Consider the following 17,231-nt stretch of genomic DNA (forward strand, 5'->3'; position numbering starts at 1 on the left):
TTTAAGCACTTATGATGAAGTTGCATTTAAGCATTAAAAAATGATAATTAACTTGCAAATTACCAATATTATAACATTCATATTCATGGCACAGATTAACGTGAAATTATTTAATTAAAATCGATTGCATTTACAACTTTAAATTTCACAAAGTACATAAACAGATCTTATAAGTCCATTTTAATTCCTATGGCGTTTCAATAAAAATACACTAATTTGAGCATCAGCAATATTAAATAGGTTTTTTTTAATTCCATGTGTTTTCAAAGGCAAAACTCTCCCGATATAAAAAACATTTTAAAAAGGCAGAAAATGCTGGAAGTATTGACCACATCAGGCAGCATTGAAGAAAGAAACAGCACTAATATTTCAGGGTTTTGACCTTGAAAGATCATTGACCTGAAATTTTAACTCTTCTGTCTCCACAGATGCTGCCTGGCCTGCTGAATTTTTCCAACATTTGCTTTTTCCACTCTTTCATACTCATTTTCAGGAATTGATTTGTTGCAGCTCTCATTTACCGACATGGAGCTTTCAAAAAGCTGTCTAAACACTGAAGTACGTCATCCTGATCACTCTTTCTCAGGCAAAATTAAGGCAACAGCTGCTGTGACTTTTTGTTTATACGCTCCCCGTCACATTTATTGTCCCTCAGGTGCTGACGAGAGTAGTCAGTTTTCTTAAATATTGATGCCTATCTGAATTTGGAATTTTTTTCATTAACCACTGAATGGAATGACAAGTGCACGATTGCTGTACTTAAAGCAATCTTTCACAGCTGTTTTGCTTTTGCAGTGATCCCATTAAATTGACAGGCCCAGCCTGAAGGGTAAGCAGCATTACAGATCTCGAACATGATGTTGATTTTTCTTTATTGTTGGTTAGTGCACCTAATGGAACATGGTTTTATTCCTGAGAAAATAAAAGAAATTACTTCGGGTAATATATTTGTACAACCATAAAGAAAATTCAAATGCTTCTTTTTGCAGCCACTGTTCAGCACCTGGGTTCTTTAGCTTTGCCTGCCTGACGGAGGTTTGCTATCTGTCAATAAATAGGCAGTAGGCACGCAATCAAGTAATTCTTTGCTACTTATAAGAACGTAGCTTGATTTGTGCATTTTTTCCCGTCTTAAATTGTTGAAGCGGTTATGCATTAAATATGCTGGCAGATCTTCTGCTTGAGCAAGTGGAGCAAAATGTGTAAATCGTTCATGGCTTGCTGCTTCAGTTCAAGGACTGTCATTGATCATTTGTAACTATATCCACTCCTTGTTCCATGAAATCAAGTTTGGAGTAACGGGCTCATCAGATGCAGGGTTAAATTGAGAGTGAAGAGGCTATGTGTCTACATAAGAGAGTTGCCATGTTCCAGTCCTGCCTCAAAACAGCATGGGAGCTAAGGGTGATATTCAAAACCACTGCACTCATCATACGCTCGCTGATTCTGAATGGGGCCTAGTCATAGGGAGTGCTTGGGCTTTTACAAAATTTTTATCTCTCTTACTTACCCTACCACCCAGCTTCCTCATCTCTTAACTGCCATTGGGGTATAGCATAACAATTTAGAGTATTAACTGACCTAAATTACAAGGTCATTGTACACATACAAGCATCTCAAAATGTTAACCTGTTCCTGAACCTGACTGCCGTGCCAATGGAGCTAATAATACATTGGTGTGGTATGATTCAATAGCTTTTTAAATGTGGAGATTTCTTAGAACTTCAAACTAACCCATCTGAAAATTTTGTAAACAGACTTGGTAGTTTAAAACTATGAAATTCATTTCTCTTCTGATAAATCAATAGCAGCTTATGTAATTAAAATAAAAGCTTACAGAATTGCTGAATGCTTATTATGCTAAAGGAAGCAATTCAATGTACTTTCATTTTAAACAGAGTACATATATGGGATGCTACTTAAGAAAACAAGCAACAGTATTTTTGCATAAACTTTCTCCAGTGTTCTGATTGCTCTATGGAGGAATATATTCAGATCTACGTGCATTTTAACAATTATTTAATTACTTTCATTATTACTGAAGCAATTTTTTCAGCAATAGCTTAAATGTTTAAACAGTGTGAATGAAGAGCTTCTAGAAAATAGAACATAGAACATAGAACATTACAGCACAGTACAGGCCCTTCGGCCCTCGATGTTGTGCCGACCTGTCATACCGATCTCAAGCCCATCTAACTTACACTATTCCATGTGCGTCCATATGCTTATCAAATGATGACTTAAATGTACCCAAAGTTGGCGAATCTACTACCATTGCAGGCAAAGCGTTCCATTCTCTTACTACTCTCTGAGTAAAGAAACTACCTCTGACATCTGTCCTATATCTTTCACCCCTCAATTTAAAGCTATGCCCCCTCGTGCTCGCCATCACCATCCTAGGAAAAAGGCTCTCCCTATCCACCCTATCTAATCCTCTGATTATTTTATATGTTTCAATTAAGTTACCTCTCAACCTTCTTCTCTCTAATGAAAACAGGCTCAAGTCCTTCAGCCTTTCCTCGTAAGACCTTCCCTCCATACCAGGCAACATCCTAGTAAATCTCCTCTGCACCGTTTCCAAAGCTTCCACATCCTTTTTATAATGTGGTGACCAGAACTGTACACAATACTCCAAGTGCGGCCGCACCAGAGTTTTGTACAGCTTCACGATAACCTCTTGGTTCCGGAACTCGATCCCTCTATTAATAAAAGCTAAAACACTGTATGCCTTCTTAACAGCCCTGTCAACCTGGGTGGCAACTTTCAAGGATCTGTGTACATGGACACCGAGATCTCTCTGCTCATCTACACTACTAAGAATCTTACCATTAGCCCTGTACTTTGCCTTCTGGTTACTCCTACCAAAGTGCATCACCTCACACTTGTCTGCATTAAACTCCATTTGCCACCTCTCAGCCCAGCTCTGCAGCTTATCTATGTCTCTCTGCAACCTATAGCATCCTTCGTCACTGTCCACAACTCCACCGACCTTGGTGTCGTCCGCAAACTTACTAACCCATCCTTTTACGCCCTCATCCAGGTCATTTATAAAAATGACAAACAGCAGTGGACCCAACACCGACCTTTGCAGTACATCACTAGTAACTGGTCTCCAGGATGAACATTTCCCATCAACTACCACCCTCTGTCTTCTTTCAGCAAGCCAATTTCCGATCCAAGCTTCTATCAGTCTGTGAGGTAAAAATTAGTCTGGTTCCTTCTTCAGCGCAGATTTCGGACACATGACATGTTCTTGAAGTAAAAGACTGGAGGGTTGATAGAAATTGATCCCTGGGCTGCATCTGAATAATTGAGACAAGCTGCACCTTTACAGGCTCCCAATGGCCTTTCAGACATCTCGGGAGGAGAACTGAGGTGGAAGCAGTGAAAACCGGGTGGGCAATTACAAACCTGACTCTTAAAATAAGCATTGGAAACAGGCAGGGGCGAGAGGAGAGAAACTCATGATGTGACAATGTGAAAGCCGACAGGATCTTCTGCCAGTGGTGCCCAATCAGCTTTTGAGCTGTATTCCGACCTCAAATGACCGGGTCACAGTGTTAAAAGCTGCTGGCTAAGGAACTGCAGGCTCCAGAACTTGGCAGTGCCACAGAGGAGGTCAACATCCCCAGACCCACAGAATGGAAGAGCAACCACAGCAAAGATAGTTGTCATTTACGGGGTGAAATTATATCCCCTTCCAGGATTATTTCACAGAGAAGGTTGGGGTGGGGGGCAAGCCGCAGGAATTGGAAGCAAGGGCAGAGGGGTCAATCTCATTGGTCACACACCCTGCCCTGTGTCCAGTTCCTCAATCTGGTACAGATTATTCTTGACAGGGGGAACCCTTCCCCCAATGCCCCACCCCAACCGACAGCCTGTGCACAGTAGCGTAATCTGTAGGGCCAACTTTTTTTGTCCTGCCGCCATCTGAAATAACTGTTCCCACGAACAAGTAGAGCATTAACAGTCAGTTGGCAGCAGAGCAGGAAGTTGCCTCTGGTAGGGTATCTTGAACTGATGAGACAGTGCCTCCATCATCGACCATAACTTGAGACAGGGTAATGTGGTTTTTAAGAATCCAGCAGAACATTCAATATAGCTCACTGTCAGTTATATGCAAATATTAGGGGTAGCATCTTATAGGGTTCTCCGCAATGTGGGCTCTGGCAAGATTTGTGGTATTGGAAGCATCTTGCTCCATCTTTTACACTTTTGACAAGTAGCATAGTGCAAAACTCACAGGGCAGTAGTGAGCCACCAATTAAGGGGAATTATTGCGTATTAAACGCTTTTGTCAAAGCTCAACTCACCTGATCAATATTCAGTTACCTATCTTACTAAACGCACCAATCAAAATATACATCACGGAAACACATGAAAAATCAGAGTTGGTACCTGGCAAATTCAGCTCACCACTTGCTCCAAAGAATATCCATATTGCATTCTGGGCACCAGCATCTAGGGCACGTCCCGTGGTCACCAGCCACAGGCACCCCATCTCCATGGGCACTGGCATGTGCCAGCCTCTGACAACCCCATGGGACATCTCTGTTCCACTTGCAGTTAATTTCTGCATTTCAATGCCGAACCTTGGTTTGCAACCACGATAATGTGGTAATGTTACAGCAAGGACACAGCATATGGACTGCACTGAGCTGTATCTTCATGCTATTCGCTTGTTGTGGTAGCACTCACTTACTTTGACCCAATCTGAATGATCACAACATTCTTGCCCTGCATTGCATTGCCTCATTTTCGTGTTTTGTCCACTCGACATTTTTTGTATATCTATATTTAATATATATATTTTTAAATATATAGTTTTTTTATGTAACAGCATCATATTAGTTATGGGTTGTCTTGTTGATTAATGCAGATACGAAGGCAGAAAGCTTGCCATGATTGTCAGTAAGCTTCACTCAAGTCAGGGAGGATTGCCTTCAGGCAAGGAAACCGGCCCTGGTATATTAAAGGCAGGTTCCAACACCAGATCAAAGACTTGGACACTGTCAGTCAGCCACTGAGATGGTCGGAGGCAGGATGCCCTCCATATAAGCAGTGAGGAGTCAAATGTTGGACAGCTCACCACAATTATTCTGCTGTACTGTGGGACATTTTTCTACTGAACAAGAGAGGTACAAGTATTAGGGAGGCAAAAAATGAGCGGCACATTTGATGTAGGTTGGGAGGGTGTCCAGAGTGAGTGAGCAGGTTATGCAAAAGGTATACAGGGTTAATGGTGTCAGGGGTGAGAGTGACTGAGTGAAGATATTGCAGTCAAAAATGAGAGTAGTGGAGCGGGACTCTTGGCACGCATTGGGCACAGCAGCAGAAATGGAGAGAGCATGTAATCAGAGGGAAGATGGTGGCAGTTATGCTCTCAGAGTGTTGAAGGACACTGCCCTCCTTCTGGTGGTGCTATGTATTTTTCCACATGGCTGAGACTGGTTTTACCTGGTTGGCAATCTTGGACTGGGCTGCTATGGACTGGAGTTGTGGCCTCCACTGTTGGTCCTGGTTATCTTGTTATCTAGAACTGACCACAAGAATCCTACGGCCGCTGGGCATCAGACCGGCACACAAGCCCATGTCAACTCTATGACAACTGCTCACCTGAACCAAGGACCCACTCCCCACCATGGACAGGACCAACGTCATCTACAAGATCCCCTGCAGAGACTGTGAGAAACACTACATCGGACAAACAGGAAGGAAACTAAAAACAAGAGTACATGAACACCAACTGGCTACAAAAAGACACGACCAATGCTCACTCATCTCAATCCACACGGACAAGGAGAACCATCACTTCGACTGGGACAACACCAAGACCCTGGGATAGGCTCGGCAGAGACAGGCACGAGAATTCCTGGAAGCATGGAATTCCACAAAGCACGCTATTAATAAACATATTGAACTCGACCCCATATACATTCCAAATTGAAGGAAAACCAGAAGTGAGGCAATCCGTCTCAACGGACCCCAGAGTCCATGTTCTCTGGGTTGACCCATAATGCCATAAGGGAGGGAATTCCAGAATTGTGCCCCAGTGACAGTGAAGAAATGGTGGTATATTTCCAAGTCAGGATGGTGAGTGGCTTGAAGGATAACTTGAAGATGGTAGTGTTCCAGTGTAACTGCTGCCCTTGTCTTTCTAAATGGAAGTGGTTGTGGATTTGGAAGGCTCTGTATGAGGATATTTGGTGAACTTCTGCAGTGCATTTTGTAGATATTACACACTGCTGCTACTGAGCATCAGTGGTGGAGGGAGTGAATGTTTGTGGATGTGGTGCCAATCCAACAGGCTGCTTTGTCCTGGCCGATTTGATCCTCATTGTCTTTCCACTGAATACTGATTCCTATTCCTAGTTGTTGGCTCCTCACAATGTAACAATATTAACAGTTAAGTTCTACATGCATTGATAATTTTAACACAGTAACAATTAAAATATGTCCAATTTTATGATAACACAATGAGCAGAGACATTATGATAAGCAATATTTGGGGATGAATCCAAAACACAATCCTGCTATTCCCCTGCTATTGCAAAACAGGCAAAATTCAATTATTGCAAATAATTAAATGCCTCAGTTAAAATTGTTGTTAAAGGAATGTCATATTTATTCATTGATGCTGCTGGCAGAAGTTTATTGGTTTCAATCTTGTAGAGAAACTGATATCCAGTGTTTTAAAAAAAATACCAAATGTAGTTTGCCACGACTTTACATTTTGAATGTTTCACGTGGTTTCATTTTGGAGTTTTCTCATTTTTTGCAAACAATGTAAATAAACCCCATACTGCTTAATTTATACATGGGAAAAAAATATGCAAATGATTCACAAATAGGATAAATAACTCCAATAAATGCATCAAATTTTGATTCTCCATGCTCAGAACAGTTACAACATATAATTCTTTACTCTCTTCACTGTCAAAAATCTGATAAGACATCAATGAAATCATTCCATCCGTTTCAAACTAATAACAGCCAGTCTCGCTGAGCTATGCCACAAGTATGGGGCCACATGATGTAGGTGTATGTTTACCATAAGATTATGTCACTGCAGTTCACATTCATCAACCGACATTCACCAATAACAATGTTCCATGCAGACTCTAGGATCTCCCATATTGACCTCAATACTAAGTAAATTAAATAAGGTCATTCAGCCCATTGATTCTGAAAAAACGATCTGTTATTATATTGTAAAGATAGATCAAGATTTCTTGGTAGAATAAAACAGACACTTACTTTTCATTGTAAGGACATACCTGTTCTTAGGTCCCGAATTCGATCACCCTGCCAGTCATATAGACGTTTAGCTGATGATGTTAATTTGATTTTTTGAGTGCACTGGTCTAGAAACTGTAAGTGGAAATGAAAAGAAATGTGAATAAAATTAATTAAATATTGCTCATATAAAGATGGAACAAAAGGAAAAAGTGATTTTTGAAGGCTGCATTAAGAAGCAGGAGTGAGCGTTATAGCGATATTTAACAAATTTCGTGAGGGGCAAGGAGATCATGGAAAATAATTAGTGCTTCCTAAACCAGGGATCATTGAGTAGACCAAAGGAAAAGCCATATTGTACACCCAATCAAATTTATTTTTACTCATTGTTCATGAGAAAAGAAAGTTGCAATAGATGTAAAATGAGCTGATAATTTATTATTATTATTTATATCGCACTACCATCTGAGACGACAATCATCGCCAGGGATTCTGAATGAAGCCAGAGAAGTGGACAAATAAGATAATAAAGTGTGAGGCTGGATGAACACAGCAGGCTAAGCAACATCTCAGGAGCACAAAAGCTGACGTTTCGGGCCTAGATCCTTCATCAGAGAGGGGGATGGGGTGAGGGTTCTGGAATAAATAGGGAGAGAGGGGGAGGCGGACCGAAGATGGAGAGAAAAAAAGATAGGTGGAGAGGAGAGTATAGGTGGGGAGGTGAGGAGGGGATAAGTCAGTCCAAGGAAGATGGACAGGTCAAGGAGGTGGGATGAGGTTAGTAGGTAAGAGATGGAGGTGCGGCTTGGGGTGGGAGGAAGGGATGGGTGAGAGGAAGAACAGGTTAGGGAGGCACCTCCCAGTCACGAACCATTTCCACTCCCCCTCCCGTTCTTTAGATGACATGTCCATCATGGGCCTCCTGCAGTGCCACAATGATGCCACCCGAAGTTTGCAGGAACAGCAACTCATATTCTGCTTGGGAACCCTGCAGCCCAACGGTATCAATGTGGACTTCACCAGCTTCAAAATCTCCCCTTCCCCCACCGCATCCCTAAACCAGCCCAGTTTGTCCCCTCCCCCCACTGCACCACACAACCAGCCCAGCTCTTCCCCTCCACCCACTGCATCCCAAAACCAGTCCAGCCTGTCTTTGCCTCCCTAACCTGTTCTTCCTCTCACCCATCCCTTCCTCCCACCCCAAGCCGCACCTCCATCTCCTACCTACTAACCTCATCCCACCTCCTTGACCTGTCCGTCTTCCCTGGACTGACCTATCCCCTCCCCACCTCCCCACCTATACTCTCCTCTCCACCTATCTTCTTTTCTCTCCATCTTCGGTCCGCCTCCCCCTCTCTCCCTATTTATTCCAGAACCCTCACCCCATCCCCCTCTCTGATGAAGGGTGTAGGCCCGAAACATCAGCTTTTGTGCTCCTGAGATGCTGCTTAGCCTGCTGTGTTCATCCAGCTTCACACTTTATTATCTTGGATTCTCCAGCATCTGCAGTTCCCATTATCTCTGAAGTGGACAAATATTTCTGAAGGCGAGTGGTTGGCAGGCATGTCATCCAGTAAAGCACCCCTGCTGCCATCCTGCTACCTACCCAACTGCTCCTGCTCTGCACTGCAATTTTATCAGTGATTGGGAAAGCCATTAGGAGACCCATCTATCTGTGTGCAGCTGCGAGCTGAGAATTTAACCCAACAGAAACTCTCCTGACATGGTCAGTTCCCCATTGTGGTCCCCTCTACCTTCCCTGTACACTTCACTTCCCCTCCCCTATCCCTCTCAATGCACTTTGTATCTGGCTTGGGCCACACCCTGCTTACCTTTAACTCCGGGCCCACAGCTCCATGCAATCCCAGCAATGACCATGAATCATGGTGGCACTGCAGGATCAGAGAACTGCCAGCCAATCATTCAGAGGTTGGACTTCCTGCCCAAATGCCCTTAAACCAACCAGATAGCTAATGGGGCAACCTGCTGGGGTAGGGTCTTTAAATTTCTTTTCACTTGGGAGAGAGGGACAGGAACTTCAACATCATGAAATGCACTCCTTAGTTTCCTCACCAATGTAATTTTCTCACCTTGGTGCATCATATGATCTTATAAAATATCAGCCTTTCAATTGAGAAGTCTAATCATGATCGCATCTGCCCATTTGCATGGTTTAGGAAAAGGTGAGAGGTCCTAGAACCCATTGATAGTGGAGCAGAAGCTCTCCCAGTATTCTGACAAACATTTTATTGTCTGCCAAAAACAAATTAACAGATCATTCAGTTCATTGGGTTCTCTATGGCAGAACTTAGTTGCCACTGCTTTATAATTACACTGCAATCACTGATTTTCAAAAATGAATTCACAGTGTGAAGTGGTTTGATCCAATACTATAGTTAAGGCCCTATCTAAATACAACCTTTATACTTTGAACGGATCAGAAGTCCACTATGTTGAGACAGTGTTGAAAACATGTCCAACACCATTGGTTAAGGTGATGTAGAAGGATATCCTAAATTAATCATTAGAATATGTTAATAAGGTGCCTAATCTCAAAACTGGTTTGCTCAGAACAGACAAGGTATCATCTCTGCTGAGTTCAATATTACCCAGTCTAAATGCAGCATAACCTTGCGATCGATGAATTGAATGGCCGGACGCCTTTCCTCACCCTGAGTTGACTCAGACCCCTAGGTATCATGGTAACCCACAAACCAACTATTAGCCTGTGACAGCTACTGTTGAATGTAAAGGATCCCATACCCACAGCCAATAAAACTAACATAATATACAAAATACCATGCAAGGACTGTGAGAAACATTACACAGGCCAAAGTGGAGAAAACTGACAATAAGGATACACAAATACCAACGAACCAACTAGAGACGTGACCAATTCTCACTGGTCTCAATACACACAGACAAAGAATGACACAGATTCGACTGGGACAACACATCAACAATAGCACAAGTCAAACAGAAACATGCCAGGGAATTCCTGGAGGCCTGGCATTCCAATCAGAACTCCATCAACAAACACATGGAACTGGACCCGATATACAAGCCGCTGAAAAACAGACCAGAAGTGATGCCAACCACCCCGGCAAACCAAGGCATATAAATAACAAACGGGACAGGACAATAATGCTTCACCGAAGGCGCACTGACAAGGTTACCTAGCAGGGTGACGACACGTCTGCAATCAAACCCACCGGCTCAGTGAGCAAGTCTACAACCTTGTTTTACTACATACCTGTTATTGTAAACTTGTCACAGAATATTATCAACCTCCCACAGTGATAGCATTGCATCACTGTACCTCCTAACCCCAAAACTGTGGCCCCACCACCTTCATGCTGTACTGCAGAAGAAAAGCTGTGCTTCAACCTACCCTACTGGCCTGATTCAAAATTGTCAAAAAATTGCTGTCTGAGGGTAAATGATAAATTAAACTGTTGCATAAAATCTAGGTTAGAAAATAAAGAAACACAGTCAAAATTTTAAAGCATAAACAACACTAAAGGCGTCCTTCAAATGATAGTAGTTTATATATTAATTTACAGCTGCTTCGTGAGTTTATCTGAAATTCTTTTGTCTATATTTTAAAGCGAGTTTTAGCGCATTCATCATAAACTCCTCTGTTGAAACCACAATGGAAATTTACACAAATGGGCTGAAACATTCGCAGTACTACCACAGTATCACCACAACTATCCATTATATGAAGATCTTCCACTTTGTATCATGCAGAAAGAAATGCTTTTAGAAACTATTCAGATGAGGGTTGCTATCCTGAATAAAAGAGGTAAAAGGACTTCCATTAAAAGCCTTGTAATGGTACAATGTACAATAGTAAAGTCAGTTGCTATGTTAAAGATTCCAGGAAGAAAAAAAAACTGTCTAAGTTAAGCACAGTCAAGCATCAATTGAACCTTGAAGCAAACCCAGATTTCAAATTTGAATTTGAACATTTCCATATCCATGAACCTAGAATGAAATACATATTTTAATGTCTTTTTTACTCTTTCATCTTCATTTTAGCGTTCTTGTTTTTAACACGCTTCTCAATGTTGAGATTGAAGATTGTCCCTATGGTAGAAGCAGAGCTAAGTCCGAAAACTGAATTGAGAAATGTAAGCTGAATAGAGAAAAAGGTGAAACATCTCAAAGCTTTCCAGCAAAGCTTCATTTTAACTTGTTGAAATCACCAATTGAATTGTTTTAAACATTATAAAAATAAGGTCAGGAAACTATTACTTGCATTTACATTAGTTGTGAAGGAGAATCAATGAAGTACCAGTTACATTTCTGAGTAAAAATATATTCTTTTTCTAAAGTAGATATATTTAACATCAACGAACTTATGTTAGTCTAAGTGAAAAATCTCACATAGATTATGTTTGAATTACTGAATTTTCCTTTACTTACTTGATTGAATGTTTCTGAACTATTAAACTCACCTATTAAACTTTTCCCTGTCCCTTAGTAAATTATCCTGTGCATTTTACCACCTTAAACCCACTCATGTATTCAGATATCTACTGAATTTATTGAAGATTTTTTCTTTCTCTGCATTGAGCTACAAATGCTTTAAAAATTATTTAAACTTTTTGTTGTGTGGCTTATGACAACTGTGCTCCTTTTCTAATAATGTTGGTAATTATTACAATAGCGCTGGCATTTTTGTTTCTTAAAATCCAATTAAGTTACATGGTTACTGTGAGGTATTGATGCCATGCCTGTTGGGAGCTAAGATGAGCACTGTTACCTTACAGTTTGATTACCTGTGTCGTTATCAAAAGTTAGAAAACATTAATCAATAATACCAACAATAGTTCATCACCATGTTAGTGCCAAAAGAAGTATAACATGTAGAAATAGTGTTGGTGATTATGATCTAATGGCTAATAGGATGTAATTATGTATATTTAAATAGTTCAAAAATGCAAGAAAAGTAGCAGTGGCTATGAAAACCACTCTTCAGTTATTTAAAGAAATTATATTAACAACTTGAAATTTTGACAGCTGTTTCTGCATGGCACACCCTGTCAAAGAATGATCTATACATTTTCAAGTTACTAGCAACCTCTACAACCAGATGTGTACAAAAAGTCTTTTTTTTTTCAAAATTATGTGTATCAAAAAGATCTTGCCTATCTAAGGCTACGCTAACTTGTTAATATAATTATCAGTGACATTCAATGTGTGTTTTATTTTACTTTTAATTTAGAAATGACCATTTTCTTTTCCAAATAAGTAAATTACATGGTTAAAAATCTACTTGTTAATTTTCTCAGTCAGCAGAACTTCTCACCACTCTTCTGGATGAAAGCTGACACTCAGTGGGAAAGGAGATGATGACCAAAAAGAAGCACAAATTATTTATCTTGTACCTGTTGTTTCTCCTCGAGTGATGTAGTGATCTCATACCCGTCCTGCCCAGCTCCATTCTTAAAAACCAAAATTCTGACAGAGGTGTTTTCAGTGAGCTTCTTCAGACGCTTTGAGAGAATGGGCTTTGTTTTGCCACGTTTCTTGTCAACAGGAAGCACTACCCCTTTCATTGTCCAGCTCACCCTCTTGGTCAATAACATGTGGTCTGTTAAGAAAAGCTAAAGTCAACATTTTGCTCCATCCATCCAAGTGCCCTTGTCTGCCTTATCACTTTAACACATATTGGCCTTACTCCACTTTGCTGCACACACCGTTAAAATCTCTATCACTTCCCACTAAGCATGACATAAGCTGTAGCAAGCTGGCCATGCTGATAGTGGGCATAAATCATTGTTCCTGAAGGGAACAGATGTTCAGGGTATGGAAGAGTAATATCACAATTTAGTCATAATTAAAATTCACCTTAGTATGCCTCCCTGACTAATCAGTCAATCATTCAGTAATGTATCTACAATATTACTTTTATTGCATTTTTATTTTGCCAGAGAACAGTGGTATTTTGCCTCTAAATTAATAATGTATATAAAATTTTAACTGATTTCTCCAATCTCATTTGAAATCCCCAAACCTGTGTTCATTCAGATAATAAGTTGAATTGAATTCATTGTAAATGAAAATCACCCAATTTATTAAAAGTAAAGGGATTAGAAATTTGTGCTGGCCATGGTCAAATGGATGGCATTGGATCAGATGCCACTTATACAGGGCACCTGATGATCAGCTTTGTGTCAATGCCCTGTAAGAATTTCTACCCAATACAATTGGTGGTAGGGCTCAAGGCAGTGTCATAGAACAGGGAGATCGAGGGATTCAAGTGCGTAATTCTTTGAAATTTACATCACAGGTAGGGACGTTAGTTAAGAAGGAGTTTAGTACATTTGACTTCATTGCTCAGACCTTAGAGTAGGGGAGTTTGGATGTCATGTTGAGATTGTACAGGATATTGGTGAAGCCTGTTCTGGAGTACTGCGTGCAGTTCTGGTCACCTTGCTATAGGAAGGACATTATTAAACTGGAGAGGATTCAGAAAAGGTTTACCAGGGTGTTGCCAGGAATAGAAGGTTTGAGTCATAAAAATAGGCTTGATAGGCTGAGACATTTTTCACTGGCACGTGGGAGACTGCGGGGTAACCTTATTAAGGTTTATAAAATTGTGAGGGGCGTAGATATGGTGGATAGCAAGGGTCTTTTTCCTAGTCTGAGAAAATTCAAAACTAGGAGCCTTATTTTTAAGGTGAGTGGAAAATGTTTTATAAAGGACATGAGAAGAAACGTTTTTTTTACAGAGAGTGGTTCATGTGTTAAATTAACTGCCAAAGGAAATGATAAATATAGGTACAGTTACAACATCTAAAAGACATTTGGATAGATACATAAATAAGAAGGGTTTGGAGGGATATGGGCCAAATGCAAGCAAATGGGACTAGTTCATTTTGGAAACATGTTCAGTGTGGACTAATTGTACCGAAGGCTCTTTTCTATGATGTATGGCTCTATGACTCTATAGTGTCAAAACCACACAATCATCAATCAGCTTCTTCAGTTATTAAGATAGTTGTTCACAAACTGTGAAAATGTGTTACCCTTTAAAAATAGCAATATGTAACCAAAGGCAGAATCCAATTCCAGGGTCCAATTCCTCAGCTTAATTCAGTGTGATGTAATAACTGACAAGTTTCAATTTTGCAAAGCAAGGCTTATAGCATGATTCTTCACAGGACAATGGCATTGTCATAAATAGATCATTTAACATTCTATACCCCACCAGGGTCAGACTAGCACAGTATGGGAGTGCAAGTCATACTTAAGTTAGATAGTGATATGCTCCCCACTGGAAGAAGAATCTGCTTGGGCAAAAGCAAGATTGTCGATGTATCACACAACACAAACTCCACACTAAGGACCTCATTGGGTATAGGAAAATTGTAGATAACTCACATAAAGCCTGGGGGTGAAATAGTAATGGACAAAATAGTCAAGTGATAAAGGGAGTAAAGCTACATAAAATTTGTCCAATAGTCTTCACAGTTAATAACATTGATTTTCATGTAGGTTCTGTAAAGCTGAGATTATATCATAACTGTGAGATGTGAGACAATTGATATAATTATCTGCTGCTCCTTGTGTCACTAAATATCATGAGGCTAAAAGATGTGTCAAGGCTAAGATGTTAGTCAGATGTCAATAAAAGATTCACTATACGTGTCAGGATAATAAAGCATAAAGGAGGGTCAGAAACCTGACTTTATCTTTAAGCCTCCAAATACTAATGAGATATTTAATCAATTAAAATGCACACATCACTAGCCTTCATGCCTCATCCTACTTGATTTTGAAGGTTTAAAGGATGAAGACAAATAAACAAATTTACAGCAGTGTACAACTGCTATGCTGCCTCTGTCACCACCTCCTTGGTCTCAAGCCTTAGACTTTTCTCTGGCTGCAACAGCCTGGGTTGTGAGGGGTTAAATAATTGATGTTTTCTCTTCCAATTTGCTCTCTAGTATACGTATATGCATGTATGAATATAAGTAATGTAACAACTATTTTTTTGGATGGACTACCCTGCCCACACTCTCTGGTTATTATTACTACATACACATTGAGATGCTAACTATACTGTGTGAGAGATTCGCAGTACCAAATTTTAACAAGATTCAATGCCTTCTGGGTAAGGAAAGGGAATTGGTGATGAGAAAACAACATTCAATACATAGCAAATTCAATTGTATTAATCAATAGTAAGGATGATTATGTCTAGCACTGCAGAGAACAATCCAAGCTATTGATACAGTTTTCTTTCTCAGCTCTGTCTTAGATTCTCCTTCTTTGCTGAATTTTCACCCTGTATGATTTTCCTTTCAGGCTTCCCCAAGATTACGTATAATTGACTGACTGCTAATACAACATGATGATGACGATGAACACTGTTACTTTGCTTCTTTATGGTTCTTGCAGCAATGTGATCAAGACTAATTGATTAATATTCACCCCAACTGAAGTAGGTAAGGCTGTCTAATGGAATGGAAATAATCTTGTTACCTTTTGTGAGGCAGTCAAGGAAAATTGTCACATCTTTACAAATTGATTTGGTATATTTCCACCGCAACCCCCTCCACCCCACCCATTCCCATCTCGACAGATATCTTTTGAACTGTGGCTGGCAAATAGAATCCAGGCTCTTCTTCTGTTCTTCTTGACTCAGACAACGTACTGCAAGGAATTAGGAATGAAGAATGGCAAAGTGAAAAGTTCTTCTTACCTGGTTTGTGAGGCCTAGCATCAGTTGTTGATACACGGCTATTTGCAGATTTCATCTAACTTCAACATTTAACCACTTTAACTTTAAAGAATAAACACATCTTGAAAAGGAAATTACAAGATGAATTGATCTTCATGGTTAGAAAACATTCTTGGCTGAATGGTGGCATTCTCATGTCTAGGGCTTACGCAGATAATCAAAGCTGACATTCCTGGTGCAGAGAGAGAATTGCTGGAAATACCATCTTCCAAGTGAAACAATAAACTGAATTCCCTTCTACCCTCTGAGTTAAGTATAAATGCACAGTATTATTTGGAAGAAAAGCAAGGGAATCCTGCCAGATCTCTTAACCAATGTTTATAATTCAATCTACATCTCTACAACAGATAATCTAGGTATTTTCATCTCGCTGTTGTTCGGTAGACCCTGCTACGCACAAATTGGTACCATATTTCTCTACACCATAATAGTGAACAATCACATAGAATGCAAATCAAATGCAAATAGATTGCCAATTCACTATTGGCCATTTTGTATTGCTGCCGGTGGTGAGTATCACTCACACGTTGGCAGTTTTTCAGATTGTATCATCGAAATTTGACTGAGCCCTACACCTTTTGTGTGGCTAGATTGCTCCCATTTTATTTATATTCTCATGTGTGACACACAGGTTTTAACGACACTATTGTCCAATAACTGTCAAACTAAGTAAATTCAAAAGCTTTGTATGGGTTTAATAGGTTCATATTAAAGCTGGGCATGGCAAATGTTCTTCCACACCCTAGGTATTGCACAAAAGTAAAACTCAGCTGTGTAAGGCATGAATAGGGATGGGCATTTCTTAACCTGAGTCATCTCAGTGTGACAGGATATTGACATGAAAACCAAAAATTATTGGAATCATGACTGCATGATAAAATAAGAAAAATAACGCAGGCATTCAAAGTTTCCAAAAACATAAATTTTCCTCAGGAGTTTTGAGAAGATTTGTAGCTCAGGTTGAGGTTCTGGATGTGAGTTTTCTCGCTGAGCTGGAAGGTTAGATTTCAGATGTTTCGTCACCATTCTAGGTAACATCATCAGTGAGCCTCAGACGAAGCCTTCGTCGGAGGCTCACTGATGATGTTACCTAGATTGGTGACGAAACGTCTGAAAACTAACCTTCCAGCTCAGCGAGCAAACTCACATCCACATAAATTTTCCATTGGACATTGCAATTCTATCTTTTAGTCTACACATTCATTGCTCAGCATTTACAGCTATCCAATATATTCACAAT

General features: G+C 40.2%; 1 protein-coding gene and 1 long non-coding RNA gene across 4 annotated transcripts in view; one reads left to right on the forward strand and one right to left on the reverse strand.

Annotated features, from left to right (window-relative positions):
* The window catches only part of LOC125459451 (doublecortin domain-containing protein 1-like), a 484,037-nt gene that overhangs the window by 369,795 nt on the left and 97,011 nt on the right, over positions 1-17,231 (reverse strand). For all 3 annotated transcript variants that reach the window (XM_059652117.1, XM_048545936.2, XM_059652115.1), the window contains exons 6-7: positions 12,630-12,835; positions 7,278-7,371 (exon numbers count right to left, since the gene is read on the reverse strand). In XM_059652117.1, coding sequence (XP_059508100.1) covers positions 7,278-7,371; positions 12,630-12,835 — 300 coding nt within the window. The remainder of the gene's footprint in view (positions 1-7,277; positions 7,372-12,629; positions 12,836-17,231) is intronic.
* LOC125459453 (uncharacterized) overlaps positions 1-17,231 on the forward strand; it is a 48,098-nt gene that overhangs the window by 26,567 nt on the left and 4,300 nt on the right. Inside the window, exon 2 of the long non-coding RNA XR_007249027.2 lies at positions 15,556-15,695. This is a non-coding gene — a long non-coding RNA (uncharacterized LOC125459453). The remainder of the gene's footprint in view (positions 1-15,555; positions 15,696-17,231) is intronic.

The sequence above is a fragment of the Stegostoma tigrinum genome, chromosome 17, assembly GCF_030684315.1.
Source record: "Stegostoma tigrinum isolate sSteTig4 chromosome 17, sSteTig4.hap1, whole genome shotgun sequence".
In the NCBI taxonomy this organism is placed as follows: Eukaryota; Metazoa; Chordata; class Chondrichthyes; order Orectolobiformes; family Stegostomatidae; genus Stegostoma; species Stegostoma tigrinum.